This window comes from Chiloscyllium plagiosum, unplaced genomic scaffold (assembly GCF_037043375.1).
Source record: "Chiloscyllium plagiosum isolate Xiang-an unplaced genomic scaffold, Cpla_swu_hap1 HiC_scaffold_29, whole genome shotgun sequence".
NCBI lineage: Eukaryota > Metazoa > Chordata > Chondrichthyes > Orectolobiformes > Hemiscylliidae > Chiloscyllium > Chiloscyllium plagiosum.
The window spans coordinates 32969568-32985195 of record NW_028270167.1 but is presented as its reverse complement, the minus strand read 5'-3'; the positions used below and the strand labels follow the sequence as shown (position 1 = coordinate 32985195).

At 40.5% G+C, this 15628-nt stretch overlaps 1 protein-coding gene across 18 annotated transcripts in view; it reads left to right on the top strand.

Moving 5' to 3' along the window:
- Window positions 1-15628, top strand: part of pknox2 (pbx/knotted 1 homeobox 2) — a 479880-nt gene that overhangs the window by 392743 nt on the left and 71509 nt on the right. For all 18 annotated transcript variants that reach the window (XM_087976466.1, XM_087976462.1, XM_087976460.1 and 15 more), the window contains one exon: window positions 3996-4184. In XM_087976466.1, the coding sequence (XP_087832592.1) occupies window positions 3996-4184 (189 nt within the window). The remainder of the gene's footprint in view (window positions 1-3995; window positions 4185-15628) is intronic.

Below are 15628 nucleotides of genomic sequence, written 5' to 3'. Positions count from 1 at the left end.
AGCCTGTCATATTTCATAATTGCTTGAGTTTTCCACGGGCCTGTACGTTCACAAAGTAATTAGAAAAGGTCAGAATTCATCATTATCCGCCAAATCAGCCAGAAAGCGCTGTGAAGTCAATTAATTTTGCATCTGTATTTTTTATGACCCGTTCAATTTTTACACCCAACTGTAGGTCTTTATCAGAGCAGATATACTGCAGCAGGGCAGTAAATGAGAGTCTCTGTGCAAATGAGCTGCAGTAATTGGCATATTTATTAACTATTCCCTCCCCCATGCCCTTGTACAGTGACTTAAACAACAAGCTCCTTTTTCTCTCTTGGGTTGAAGCTTTGGAGCTATGTTTGATCTCTGCTTTACTGGAAAGGGAATTTGATCCAAAGCTCCTTGCTCAGTCTCTCTTGTCTACATTGTCTGGTAGGGATCAACTATTAGAGTTTTATTACTAGGAATGCACAGATATTCGTGTCTGGGACCCAAATCAAGTATAATCCCTGGACAGAGATACTCTGCAATTAACTCATTAAAATACCATTGCACACCTTGTTTTAAAAAAAAAGATTTGTTCATGAGGGATTTATATCAGTCCCTGATAGATGCATTGCTTTGACTTGCGAAACGTGAGTGAAACTGCCAGCTATTGCTCTTCCCCCAAAAGTTGGAAAGTTTAGTTCTCCTCCAGAGATTTGAAGACAGAATCCAGACTTATTCTTCAGTGCAGCACTGAGTATGTGGTGCATTGTTAGGGTGCAGTTCATTCCTATGTGCTCTTGCCAAATGCAGGTCTTTGGCTTGGTGTCTGTTGATTCTTTATCCTGAGCTCTCTTCTTGATAGTTTTTGTCACTCTTGAAGATCTTAACTCCCCGGAGGGGGTCTCTCAGTTCCGTAATCGGTCAATAAATACACCTGTAAAAAAAGTCTTTGTCAATCACACAAGCAATCATTTATTCTTGATATGGCCGGGTCAGTAGACTTTGACCAGCCCATAAGTATGAGTACTTCTGCACTGCCAAAAGAATCTGACCCCCATACAGAGTTTGCATAGCGTTCATAGGCAGGCATGGAGCATGATCTCTTCGTAATAACCAATGAAATAGCATAAAGCACTCCTGCATACTGTCTCATCCTCTCATGATTTCTTGATAACAACCTGTTCTTAGAATCGTCTTTGTCCTGCCTTGTGGTTAGAATTAAACTGTTATTTCTGTATTTTTATCAAGTTTGATCAGTCTGCGGTTTCATGTTTCTGTCTGGTTCAGTGCAACTTAATTTAGCAACGCAGAAGCCATTTTGTGCATGTCCTTCAGCCATTTTCTCCTACCTCCCAGATGCCCACATCCTCACTCTGAGGTACAAAGTGAGGAGATGGGTGCCAAGTCTACTGCAGCCAGAAGGAATCAAACCCACACTGTTGGCGTTATTGTGATTTACATACTAACCATCTCACCAACTAAGCTAGCCAGCCTCCCCTAGTGTTGGAGGTCCCCCTTTTTCAAATGAGGCATTAAATCAAATGGTCTGCTCAAATAAACTTGGCCATTATTTATCCCTCAACCATCATCCATTTTTACATGACTGATTCTTGAAACTTACCATGTGCAAAATGAAAGCTATGTTCCCCTGCATTACAACAGTGACTGCAAATCAAAAGGTTCCTGCAATGGTTGGAACATCCTGCGGTCATGCTAGAAACTATATAAATGCAATTTCATTTTTTTCTGAAAAATGAATTAACCAATCCAATGTCTTAAAAGACTTTACATTTTTTGGTGAAGAAACTTTATTAAAGGGTTGGAGTGTGGGACACCAGTGTGTAGTATTGTCATGGTTATAATACTGGATCCTATCTTGGGAAGTTGTAAATCAGTAACTGCCATTATTGGGCTTGTACTAGCAAAATGATGACCTTGAAAGTCCTCCGATTGTTGTGTAAACCCAGAGAAAGGAGAAGCCAACCTAACCCGGTCATCCCTATACCACGTTGTTAGCTCAGGGTTCACTGATATGGTCAAGGACACCTCTCAGTTATAAGAACATTGGCTAGAAGCAAGTTGGGGAGAAGGTCCACCAGACGACCACTTCACAGCAGCTAACAAATGGCAACTAAATTCAGCTGGAGTACTGCAGACAGTTCTGGCCAGTGCAGAGGATGTGGCCAGGAATGGAGAATATTAACTATGAGGAAAGATTGAATGGAGTTGTTTTTCTTGAAATAGGGAAGGATGATGGGTATATTTCATTGAGGTGTATACGCCTCTGCAGGGTCTAGACAGAGTGGACAGAAGTGTCATTTAGTAGAGACGTCAATAATTAAGAGGCATAAATTTAAAAGTAGCAGGATTTGAGGGAATGAAGAAGTGCTTTTTTTCACACAGTGAGTGATGGGGTCTTGAACTCACTGACTGAAAAGTTAGTGATAGAGAAACTTTGATTCTGTTTAAAAAATGTGCGGAGATGTCCTAGAATTACTTTAACCCTTTGAAACTACCATCCAAGAGTTAGAAAGTGGGATTAGGCTAGACAGCGCTATATTGGCCAATACAGATACAATATGATAATGGTTCTCCTTGTGTGTGATAATTTTCTGGTTCTACAAGTATAGAGTTATCAGCACAACTCAGATTGGAAAACATTACAGCACCCAACACAATTTCAGAAGAATAGAGAGAGGTTGTGGTTGATTGGGTAATAATATTGAACCAGTGATAAGGTAGAAATGTAAAAGCTTGTTGATAATAGGAGGAAAGATTACAATTTGGTCATTTCTGAACTCCTGGGAAAGAGAAATTGAAACTGAGAGGGCAATAATTATTATCAGCATTTCAATTTTTTTTACAGCTTTTCAAGTCCTTTTCCGATGCAAGATGCACAGAAAACCATATAATTAGCACTTGGGAGATGAGAAGAACAAATGGAGACTAATTTGGCAAGATAACAAAAGAACAATAAGACGCCAGATAGATGCATGCTCCTATGACGCATGTCCTACTATAGTCCCTTTTAACATGATTTGCCATAGAGATTAACGACAGTTCATTACCTTACATTGCAGAACTCACTGGAGGTTATTCTAACTGTGGCAGAATAGCTAAAGTTGGGAGGGGATTTGCTCACTGGGCCCCTCAACACCTGGATCTACCTAGGAGTCAGGTGCATGCAAATACACACATAAGTGTACACAATATGCACATGCTTGCCCATTCTCATCCGGTAGTGATTGAGGATAGAGGTGAAAAAGATGAACTGATTGATTGACTTTCCCTTCACTGAAACTAATTTCATTGTCTTGTTGAGAACAACTAATTGGTAATTGAAATGGAAGGTGAGGGATTAGCTCTGGTCAATATGACTCTTTATTCCAAAAGGTGGTGTACATTTAAGTTTGTGTAATTTCATTAGATGCTGTAATCATATTCATTCACAACGTGTTCACTAACGTTGCACTGCTTGCTGGTCTATATTGGCACTAAATCGAACAACTCTGTTTTTAAAATGCATATCCTTGTTTTTAAGTCCCACTGTGGTCTTCCTGTTCAGATCACTGCACGTCTCCCAGTTCTGACACCTTGTGAATTCCCATTTTGATACTTCCACCATTGAGGCCTTTTCCTATGTTAAAGGTACTATGTAAATAAAATTGATTGTTGTTGTTGTTATTGCGTAAATACTTCTTCCTGCAGAATTCTGAATGTTAAACAGAGCTGATTTTGCATTTCTCGAGCCAGAATGCTGAGCATAAAGTTTTGAAGTGTTGTCACTGAATATCAGCAAATCATAGTGGTGTCACCCTGTACAAAATTTATTGGAGGAAGGACAAGCAGTGATGTAATCTGAGTTTTTGTCAGAAAATGGCCTCTCAGTGTGGTGAAGGACCTTATTTTGTGTGAACTCGCCCATCTTGTAATAAGGATGGACTGTGCTGAAGCTGACTAGATTGATGATCTCTCTTTTCTCTCTCTCTCTCTCTCTCATTCTCTCTCACACATGCACACAGATGGTAAAAGCTATTCAGGTTCTGCGAATCCACCTGCTGGAGTTGGAGAAGGTCAATGAACTTTGCAAAGACTTCTGTAACCGCTACATCACGTGCCTCAAGACGAAGATGCACAGCGACAACCTGCTGAGGAATGACCTGGGAGGCCCGTATTCTCCAACAGCAGTGTCCCACGCCCTGCCAGTGCAGGTAGGGTTATGGAAAAAAACAATGATCAAGTTGCCTCATGATCTGAGTTTTGGATGAAGATTGGCAGACTGACATACAAAAGTGGCGTGTTCTAACATGCAAGAATACTCAATTTTAAAGGAAAGTCTAAATATATCCTTCCTGATTAAGAGGGAAATGTGATTGGTACTCATTGAGGATTTGGCATGTTTTCCTGAGCCCTGGGGAGATTGAATTAGGCATGAACAGATGAGAGGTTCAATGTATTGGCATGAGAGATAAGAGTTTCTATACATGTGGTATTGGCATGAACACTGGAGAAAGATGAAGTTGCTTAGTTGGGAGAGACTGCACCTTAACTGGGCTCAGACCAAGTATTCTTGTGACTTTACTAACAAGGGTGGTAGGTATGTAATAACTATATTGTGGGATAGATAGTGGAGTGGGAGGATTCAGGAGAGGGTAAATTCAAAAATGATACATTAAAAACCAGGGCAGGGTAGCAATTTGGGTAGAAATAAGAGAATGGGTCATGAATGGACAGAAAGCTGCACATCCAGTAAATAGACCAGGTCTTCTCCCTTGGGTGGGTGAGTCCAGAACTAGAGAGCATAGGTTTAGGGTGAGAGGGGAAAGATTTAAAAGGGACCTAAGGGACAACAGTTTCAGGCAAAGGGTTGGTGCATATATGGAATGAGCAATTAGAGGAAGTAGTGAAGACTGGTACAATTACAACATTTAAAAGGCGTCTGGATGGGCATATGAATGAAGGGTTTAGAGGAATATCGGCGAAGTGCTGGCAAATGAGACTAGATTAGGTTAGGAAATCTGGTCAGTGCCGACAAGTTGAACTGAAGGATCCATGTCCATGCTGTCCAGCTGCTTTGGTCCCTAGCTGTTGTGTGGGCTTCCAACTTGTGTCCTATAACACTGCAAAAAAAAGTGACGAAGGCTTGAGATCCTTTGAAAAATCATCAAAGGTTGATCAGTAAGTTGAAAAAGAGTTTAAATTAGAGAACAAAAAGAACTGCAGGTATTGGAAATCAGAAATAAAAACTTAAATTGCTGGAGAAACTCAGCAGGCCTAGCAGCATCTGTGGAGAAAAAACATTGACCCTTTTTCAGAACAGCTTACAGTTCTGAAGAAAGGAAATCAGAATATGAGATTAAACTAACAAGAAGTATAAAAATAAATTATAAGAGCTTTAGTACATTGTGTTAAGAGAGGGACTAGTGAAAGTAAAGCTTGATCCCTTGGAGACAGTAGAAGGAGAAATTATAACTGGCAATAAGGAAATGACAGATTTTAAATCATTGAATCAAATCATAGAATCCCCACAGTGTGAAAGCAGCCATTCAGCCCATCAAGTCCACACCAACCCTCCGAAGAGCATTCCACTCAAACACACCCTCTACCCTTTCCCTGTAACCATGAGTTTCCAGTGGCCAATTCACCTAACCTGCAGATCTTTGCACTGTGGAGGGAAACTGGAGCACCCAGAGGGAACACATGCAGATATGAAGAGAATGTACAAACTCTACACAGACAGCCACCTGAGGATGAAATCTAGCCCGGGTGCCTGGCACTATGAGGCAGAAGTGCTAACCTCTGAACCATCATGCCAAATAAAATAGTTTGTATTGACTACATTTTTTAAAAATCCAGAAATTGTGAGAAATCATGGTTCCAGTGAACATAAGAAACATGTGGATATTTATATTACAAAATAATAGCAAAGGAGAAATGCATGATAAATTCGCTGCTCTTCCAGTCTGCATTTTAGGGCTTTGAAAGTGATGGTGACAGAAGGAGTGGAAGAAGTTGGTTTTGATCTCCCAAGAGTTTTCCAAGATCTGGAATGATTCCAATGGAGGTTGGACAATAACTAATGCAACATGGTGATTCAAGAATGGAGAGAGAGCAAAGAAGGAACTGCAGGATGGCTAGCCTAACATCAGTTATCAAGATCGCACGAGAATTATGATTGGAATTATGGTGACAGTGCACTGAAAAAAATCACAACAGGACTGGGCAGTGTCAACATGATTTCACCAGAGGCAGTTCTTAGTTACCATGTTCTTGTTTTTTTAGCTTGTAGCTAACAGAGTAGATAAAGATGGACCAGTGGAGTTAAGGCAGTTTGATTTCCAGAACGCATTTGAAAGGTTGCCACAAAAACATGGCTCCTGGGATTGTAGATAATGGATTGCGAATTGATGAACAGATAGAAATGACACAGTAGGAACAAATGGGTCTTTTTGGAGAAAGCAGACTGCAACTCATAGTGATTAGTGCTTAGACCTTAGCTACTTACAATCTATAACAGCAACCTAGATGTGGGGGCCTAATGCCTGCTTTGGTTGATAATTCAAAAATTGATGGAAAAGTAAACTGTGAGGAAAAAGCAGACACTGCAAAGGGATAAAAGCAACTGAAGAAAGTAGGCAAGAACATGTGGAGACATGAATGTTCTCCTGTAACAGCAGAATACCATGAAAAATATTTTTCAAATAGTCAGAAAATGAAAAGTGTTTGTATTCACAGACACTTGTGTACCATTATATAGAAATCACAAGAAGTTAACATACAGGTATAGCAAGGCATTATGAATAATGTATGTTAGCTGTGATCGTTGAGGGATTGGATTTGACCTGGAGTGTTGTACATAGTTTTGGTCTCTTTACCTAAGGAAAAGCAGACTTCTGAGGGAATGTAAAGAGAGACAATGTAACAAAATGAGACAAAGAGACTGGACCTATATTCTGTATATAGTAGACTGAAAATTACCTCATTGATAGAAAACGCATGATGGTCTTGAAGAGTTACGTAAGGGAAGAATATTTTCCATGATTGGAGAGTTTAGAGTTAGCAGTCACAATAGTGACGACTCTAAATTTTCTTTATTGTGTGCACTTTGTTTATCCAGTGCACCCAACCCTACACCAGACCACCATCCCATACGCAGAGGCCTTAACCCCCTCCAGAGCTCAATGGGACCCTTAATGCCTCAATCCCAGTTATTGGGCCCTGAAGTGCTGTCCCCCCACGATCTGGGGTGGTGGGGGTGCTGACATTAGTACATGGCTGCATCCATACAAGCGCCTACCCCTGAAGGGAACTTTGAACCACAATATAAAATGGGTGGCCATTTAAAACTGAGAAGGGGAGAGATCGCATCACTCAGGACCGAATCTTTAGAGCTCTCTCCCCCAATGTCTAAGGATGGTGAGGCTCTGGAATATATTCAAAATGGAGTTGACAGATTTCTGAATGTTGAGGGTATTAAGAAATGCGGGGAGTGAAGGAAGGTGGAATCAAGGGACAAGATAAGCCATGATTATACTGAATAATGGAGCAAGCTCAAAGGACCAATGTCCAACCACTGTTCTTGTTTCTTAAATGCTTATGTTTCTGCACTATGACAACAAGATCTGAAAATCATCAGATTTAAAATAATTGCTGCTGAGTGCATCAATGAGTACAAAGTTGCAATATTGATGATTAGAATCTGCTTGATTTATTTCATCCAATCACAAATGTACACCTCTATTTCCAATACATTCTCTCTCTCTCTCTCTCTCTCACACACACACACACAGACACACACACACACACACACACACACCCACACCCACCACCAGTTCCTAATTCTATATCTGCATAAAACTGTTGCATCTCTGACCTTTTGAACCACTATGTCTATTTCTCTTTACATTACTGGACCATTTTAATATTTTACGTAGTTTGCAAATGTTTTTGCACCACTAATAGGGTGGGTGCAGGTCTACAATGTCTCTCACCATTTGCAGGGTGATTCTTTGCGGGCATTGCGCTCACTACATCTGTTGGTTACTCTCAATATCTCTGAAAATAATCTTAAAGCAATGAGGAATAATAAAACCATTTAACAACGAGGGACTTCTTTTTTTTTCTCATGGATATAACCAAATAATTCCTGCTAGTGATTGTATAATGAGCATTTTAATTAAATCCCAGCCATTGCCATCATCAGTACAACAGCCTTATGCTTGCTGCTAATACATCAGAGCACTTGGGCTGAAACTGTGCAGTTATGACTGAGGAATCATGTTGGATTGTGGATCCTGAGTTTTCTTGTCTTTTGAGAAGATCTGATTCACTCACTTAGTGAACCTACTGTCTAATATCTGACAGAGTTGGCTAGATAGTGCTAATGAAAACTGGGGTAATGAAAGTATGTTAAACTTATAAAAGCCAGCTTCAAGAAGGAGGAAGCCAGAAGTCGATCTTGGCTCAGTTTTCAATTTATTCATAGCTGACTGTTCAGTGATTTGTTGTAAGATGTTCTGCTTTTTAGATAAAGCCTTAAACTGAGCCTTAGTCTACCCTCCAAATGAGCAAGGGAGTTTTCTGCGAGCATTCATCCCTTAAAGAACATCTTCAAATCAGATGAGCTGATTTAGCAATGTTCTTTAAATCATCCCATTGCTGCTGTTGGATTCATAGAGTCATAGAGATGTACAACATGGAAGCAGACTCTTCGGTCCAACTTGTCCATGCCAACCAGATATCCTAAATTAATCTAGTCCCATTTGCCAGCATTTAGCCAATACCCTTCTAAGCCCTTCCTGTTCATGTACCCAACCAGATGCCTTTTTAATGTTGTAATGGTACCAGCTGGTTTGTACTGTGTGTTTATTGACTGCTATGTTTCCTACAGCAGAACAGAGACTTTGAAGACTAAAAGGTACTTTATTGTCTTTAAGGTTTTTTTTGGTTTACCCTCTGGTCATGAAAGGCAGTATATAAATACAAATTCTTACTTTTCCTGCCTATACAGCCATAAGGAATTGAAGGAAAAGGCTTAACTGAGGGACTATATTGAATTATTGCCCTTGAGAATCTAAACAGTGATCTGTGCAAAGTATTCTGATCTGTGTGTGTGTTTTATGCTATACCAGGAATGAAAGTGAGAAGCTTGAAATGACATAGGAACATAGGAATTAGAAGCAGCAGCCTGCTTCCCCATTTAACATGATCATGGCTGATCTTATCCTGGTCTAAATTACACTCTCCTGCCTTCTCACCATAGCACTTTATCCTGCTTTTCATCAGAAACATACCTAGTTCTTTCTTGAATCTGTTGATTGATTCTGCCTCCACTGCAGTCTGAGGCAGTGAGTTCCACAGATTCACAACCCTCTGGGAGAAATAGTTTCTCGTCATCTCAGGTTTGAACCGACCTCCTCTCACTCTATATCTATGACCTCTTGTTTGAGACTGTCCCACAAGGGGGAGCATCTATTCAATGTCCACCTTATGAATCTCCTTTAGCATTTTATATACTTCAGTCAGATCTCTCTCGTTCTTTCTGTTGTCATTTTCCAGTGAGTACAAGCCCAAGCTATTCAACCGCTGTTTGTATGTCAGCCCTTTCATCCATGGAGTCATTTTCGTAAACCTCCTTTGAACTGCCTGCAGCATCACCACATCCTTCATCAAGTCAGGATATGGAAACTGGATACAGTACTCCAGATGTGGTCTCACCAATGCCTTATGTAACAACACTTATTTATTTTTATAATCCAGTCCTTTTACAATAAATGCCAAGATTCCAAATGCCTTTCTCATTCTATGCTGCACCTGCAAACCCACTTTCTGCAGTTCATGCACAAACATGCCAAGATCCTTCTGCACTGATAAACTTTGTATGTGCTTCCCACTTAAATAATAATTTGTCCTTTTATTTTTCCAACCAAAATGGACAACTTCACACGGATCTGCATTAAACTCTGTCTGCCAGATTCTGGCCCATTCTCCTAGCCAACTAGTATCCATCTGTAAACTCTTTATCTCCTCATCACAGCCTGCTTTCCCACCTCTTTTAGTACGTTTGTGTCTGTCAGCATCTGTGTGTATGGCATTTACATCTGTGGGCGTGTGTCAAGCATGTGTATGTTTGTGTGTTTTTCTGTGTGCGTATGTCTGTCAATATGTCAATGTATGTCTGCGTTTGTATCTGTTTGCATCTGCAAGTCTGTTTCTGTCAGCATATCTGTGTGTATATCTGTCAATATGTAAATGTATATCTGTGTGTCAGTGTGTGTTGTCGACATCTATCTGTCTGTGTGTCTATATCTGTGTGTCTGCCTGTTTGATTGAAATTATATATATTGACGTGCAACAATTGCAGTACAGAATTTATTGATCTATATTAAAAAAATCTGGCAGTTTGGCTAATTACTGCAAAGTGTTGAGATTGGCACATTTTCAGAAGAATGTTGTGACAGGGAGGTAACCACAAGAAGAACACTATTCAGATTTGCTGCTTGTATCATGAGACACAAGTACAGCTAATTATTATCCCGCATTTTTAGTGGTGGAGAGCTATGTTCGCTGAACTGCAGGAAGCTTATGTCACTAATACAGGCAGCTTAATGGGCAACACACTACAATGGCTAGCAGGAGGAAAGGACCCTATGTAGTTGTCCTAACTATCCAGGGAATTAAATGTCCTGGAGGTCTAATAAACTAGTTTTCAGAAAGTTAATCTTGCATTTATATGGTACTTTATCAGGTACAATATCAGTGTTTCACATAAAATTAGTTGCTTTGAGGCGCTTTTGGTTTGTTAGATAAACAAAGGCAACAACCATCTTGTACAATCAGCTGTTAATTCTTCAGGATTGTCCTAGAAATTAAAGATTAAATCCAATCCACAGATGTAGATGCCATACACACCTGGTCTATAGCCTTGCAGTTAACAGAGCTTCAGGTGCAGAACCAAGTACCTTTTAAATGGGTTAAGAATCTCTACTAGTGAATTCCAGACCACCTGCTCAATGGGAAAGACTTTCCTCTTGTTTCCTCTAATCCTTCTGCCAATGACATTTAACAAGAGCCCATGGGTAATTGTGCTCTCTACTGGGGGAAACTGGTCTTTCCTGGCTTCTCATAATTGTACATATCGATTAAGTCACCCCTCGGCCTCCCCTGTTCTAAGGAAAACACCCCTGCCCTATCCAGTTATGCCACGCAGCTGCAATTTTCAAGCAGTAACAACCTTCTTGTAAACCTCCACAGAACTCTTTCCAGAGTAATTATGTCCTTCCTGCAATGTGGTGACCAATACTGAACTTAAAATCCCAATCTGTTTTAGACTTTGCCAGCATTACATTCCTGCTTTTGTGTCCTATACCTCATCCAACAATGAGGAAAACATCCCATATGTTTTATTTACCAACTTATCTACCTGTCCTGCCCCCTTCAAGGACCTATCGACAAGGTCTCTTGTGTCAATTCATCAACTGAGCGCCATCATCTGATTTCCCCAGTTACCGGAGGACTCCCCTAGTTATGGTTCATCTTCACGTTGCCGAAATCTCGACAAACAAAACAATTTATTTAATTGATGTTCCCAAAATTGATCATAATTTAAAGCAGCACCAAACATTTAACCTTTTATAAATCTGGATAATGAGAACCTGTCGGTGTGAAAGATCAGCCTTGTAGCTCTTACTGTTAGGTGAAATGAAACAATGCGCTGCTGACATTTAGTAGCTGAATGATATGATCCATGAATAATTGGGAGACCTTTTGCAATCAGATCAAGAATATGCACTTGAATGATCATGGATCTGTATTTTTTTTTCCCTTTTTCTTTCTGCTGCATTACTTTTATTGAAGTCATGTACTGTCCAGCTGTTGGGAGATCTGCCCCAGATTATCATTGATGCCAAGCTACAGCAGACCTTAGCAATATGTTCCTTAATGCCAAGCGTGACTGAATGGCTCTTGCCATGGGGAAATGCCTGACCTGCTTGGTGACTTCCCAAAATTCAGATCAGGGAGTCTCTGCTGGAAATAATTCAAGTTTCCCACTATCTTGTACTACTAAATACAAATGAAGGGGAGTTTAATGCATTTGGACTTCTGTGCAGTGGGAGGGAACTCAATGGATTGCATTTGGAGTAGATAGAAAAAGAAGTTTGTTCCTTTTATACAATGTGAGTGAAGATAAGGAGTTTGATACACTGGAATCTTAATTTGGATGAAGTGTGTATCTGTCTGTACTTGTGAACAAAATGAACCTGACTGTGAAATTAAGGTTGATTGTACTGCTGCTGGATCCAGAGTTGTAAATCTGACCCATGCAGTGATGTGGAATCTTTTTTAGGTGTATTAATACCTTGTTTTTAATTCTGCTTCGTTCTGTGTGTAAATTTCCAAAATCTTCCCAACTCCCCACCATTTAGGCAACAGCTTTTGGTTTTTGAGAGAAAAAAATATTTGGGTGCTTTTCACCGCAGTTAGTCTTGTGAGGTAAATTAGCAGGGAATCTGCATATTATAGATTGATAATTGCAAGACGGGTGTCTCGTTTGTAATTTATTAGTTTCTATTATTGCGTGTTGCCATGGCAATGGCTCGCAGCCAGGGTGACGAGAGAGATGTTAGATATGCGATGATGAAGCTTCTAGCCCCAACAAATTGAGATGCACATTTTTATCAGCAATTTTCTGAAATAATAAGTAGGAATTTAATGAGATGTAAATCTGTCCTATGGCTGCTGCTGCTCATGTTTTTTAACCTTTTTTTTGCCTTTTTGCAGTGATCTAATTAGAATGCATTGTACAGGAAAGTAATGGGGATTAAGTTAATCAGCAAGATATGAGGATAAAGTCAAAACTGCTTCCAGTGTGCATAAAGGGAGAGGGATGGAATTAAGGAGTGGAAAGTTTACCTCACAGCTAAATGTCAGCCAGGGAAAACCAGTGTATGTTTTTCTCATTCCTGTTTCGATGTGATTGGCACAGCAATGCTGCAGGTTCTTCAGATACAAAAGTGTGAATAATGACAGACAGGACAAGATCCAGTGGGCCTTCTAGCCTCTGATATATTCCACATCAGAGCTGATTCCTTCTTCTGAAGCCATATAATATCCCTGGAAAGGTACAATGCCAAATAAAATCCCAATATCCCCCTTGGCCCAAAGCCATAATTTTAGAATACTGCATTCAATTCTGGTCTCCCTGCTATACGAAAGATGTTAGACTTGAAAGGGTGCAGAAAAAGTTTACAAGAATGCCATCAGGGTCAAGGGTTTGAGCTATAGGGAGAGGCTGAACAGGCTTGGGCTATTTTCCCTGGAGCGCAGAGGTTGAGATTATAGTGGTTTGTAAAATCATGTGGGGCATGAGTAGGGTGGATAGCCAAGGTCTTTTTTTTCTAGGGTAGGGGAATCCAAATCTCGAGGACTAAGGGTTACGGTGGGAGGGGAAAGATTTAAAAGGAACTTAAAGAGCAACTTTTTCCACGCAGAGGGTAGTGTGTGTATGGAATGAGCTGACAGAGGAAGTGGAGGAGGTTGGTACAATTACATTTAAAAGGCATCTGGCTGGGTAAATGAACTGGAAAGATTTAGAGGCCTCTGGGCCAAATGCTGGCAAACTGGATTGGATTCATTTAGGATATCTGGTCAGCATGGACGAGTTGAATTGAAGTGTCTGCTTGTGTGCCATACATCTCTACAATTCTTTTAACCCAAGAGCAGAAATAGGAACAGAACAAGACCATTTAGCCCCTTGGGGCTGCTCTACCATTTAGTAAGGTCATGACTGATCTGATTATAGGCTTGACTCCACTTTCCTGTCTGTCTTCCCACACCCCAATAACCTTGACTCTTTTGTAATATTCCCTCTAATTTTATTTTTAATTTAAGGACCTCCGCAGCATCACCTTGTAAAACCCAAAGTCAGAGCATTGGCACACTGATTGGCATGTGCAGAATCTCTGAGGAACAGCTTAGAGTGAACCTTGTGGATCAAAGACATGTCTAAGTCAGTATTTAATAGTCTGTAGGAGAAAGTGAGGACTGCAGATGCGAGAGATCTGAGTTGAGAGTGTGCTGCTGGAAAAGCACAGTTGGTCAGGCAGCATCCGAGGAGCAGGAGAATCGATGTTTCGGGCAAAAGCCCTTCATCAGGAATGAGGCTTGTGAGCCAATGGAGTGGAGAGAGTCTCCACTGCTGTCTGGGCACAGAGAATTCCAGTGATACGCCACCCCCAGAGAGGAGCAATTGCTCCTATCTCTATCTTAACCGGGTGACGACTTATTTTGAAATTATGACTCCTAACTCTAGATTCCCCTCTGAGGCGTGGGAATTCCCCATCAATAGCTTCTCCAGCTGCAATCCATATACCAAATATTAAACAAAAAATAATGTTGAGTGCAGAAGCAGAGCCACCGATCCTGAAACGTTAACTCTGCTTTCTCTTCACCAAATCTGCGATAACTGCTGACTTTTCCCAACATTTGTGTTCATAACAAATATTAAACTTTCTTTAAAAACTGGAAGAACTGCAGATGCTGTAAATGGGAAACAAAAACAGAAATTGCTGGAAAAGCTTGGCAAGTCTGGCAGCATCTGTGTAGAGAAATCAGAGTTAACCTTTCGGGCTGAGTTACCTTTCCTCAAAACCTGCTGAGCTTTTCCAGCAATTGCTGGTTTTGGTTCTGCCTAAACTTTCTTTATTTTCTGCCTGTATCTTGAGTTGATCTCCTCCTGTCCTCCTTTGTGGTTGCCTCTGAACTTTCTTCCATGAGCGTTGTTGTCACTTCTATCCACTCCCTACCCAGGAAATGGGGCAGGCAGTCCAATCGCACTTTCAGCTATCTGCCCGTACTCTCAAAGGCACCCCACCTCCATGAAGTGGAGATAGACTATACAACAATGGTGGAATCACATTTATTCCACATAGTTTCCTATTAACCAGACTTTCCAGCAGGTTTAATCAGCCAGGAATAAACTGGTTGGATGAATATTTTCTCTTTCAAGAAAGGCAGCTGTAGTTCTGGATGTAGCTCCCATTTTAGTGCTCCAACTGAGTTCAGCTCATGTGGCATTAATCTGAAAATGTGTGATTTCTAAAACACTAAAAAAATGCCAAATAATTAATAGAAAGTTGGAGAGATGGAATAAAAAGACTAAGAAATAGGAACAAGAATGGGCCTTGTAGCCTCTGTGCTCAGCCTTACTCTTGCCTTGGAACCAGGTCAGATGTTTTATATCTATCCATAAAGACAGATGGGCCATTAATTTAACATCACATCAGAGAGAAGTCACCACTGCCAGTACAGCATTCCCTTATAACTGCTTGCCCACTCCACAATATCCGTTGACTCCCTTGGTCAGAATTTATCTACTTCTGCCTTAAAAATGTCCTGTGACCTCGCTGCCACTGATCTCTCAGAGAGTTCAACAGACTCATGATCCTTGGGGAGAACGTTTCTTTTCATTTCCTTAAATGAGTGACCCCATATTTTAAAACTGTGTCCCTTGGTTCAACTCTCTCCCAACAAAGGATGATATCCCTTTAGCATTCACTCTATAAGCCTACTGAGGATCTGAACTGTTTCAATTAAATCACCTTTCTTTTTTTTCTGAATTCCATTCGATGTTGTTTCACCCGTCCATGATTTTCTC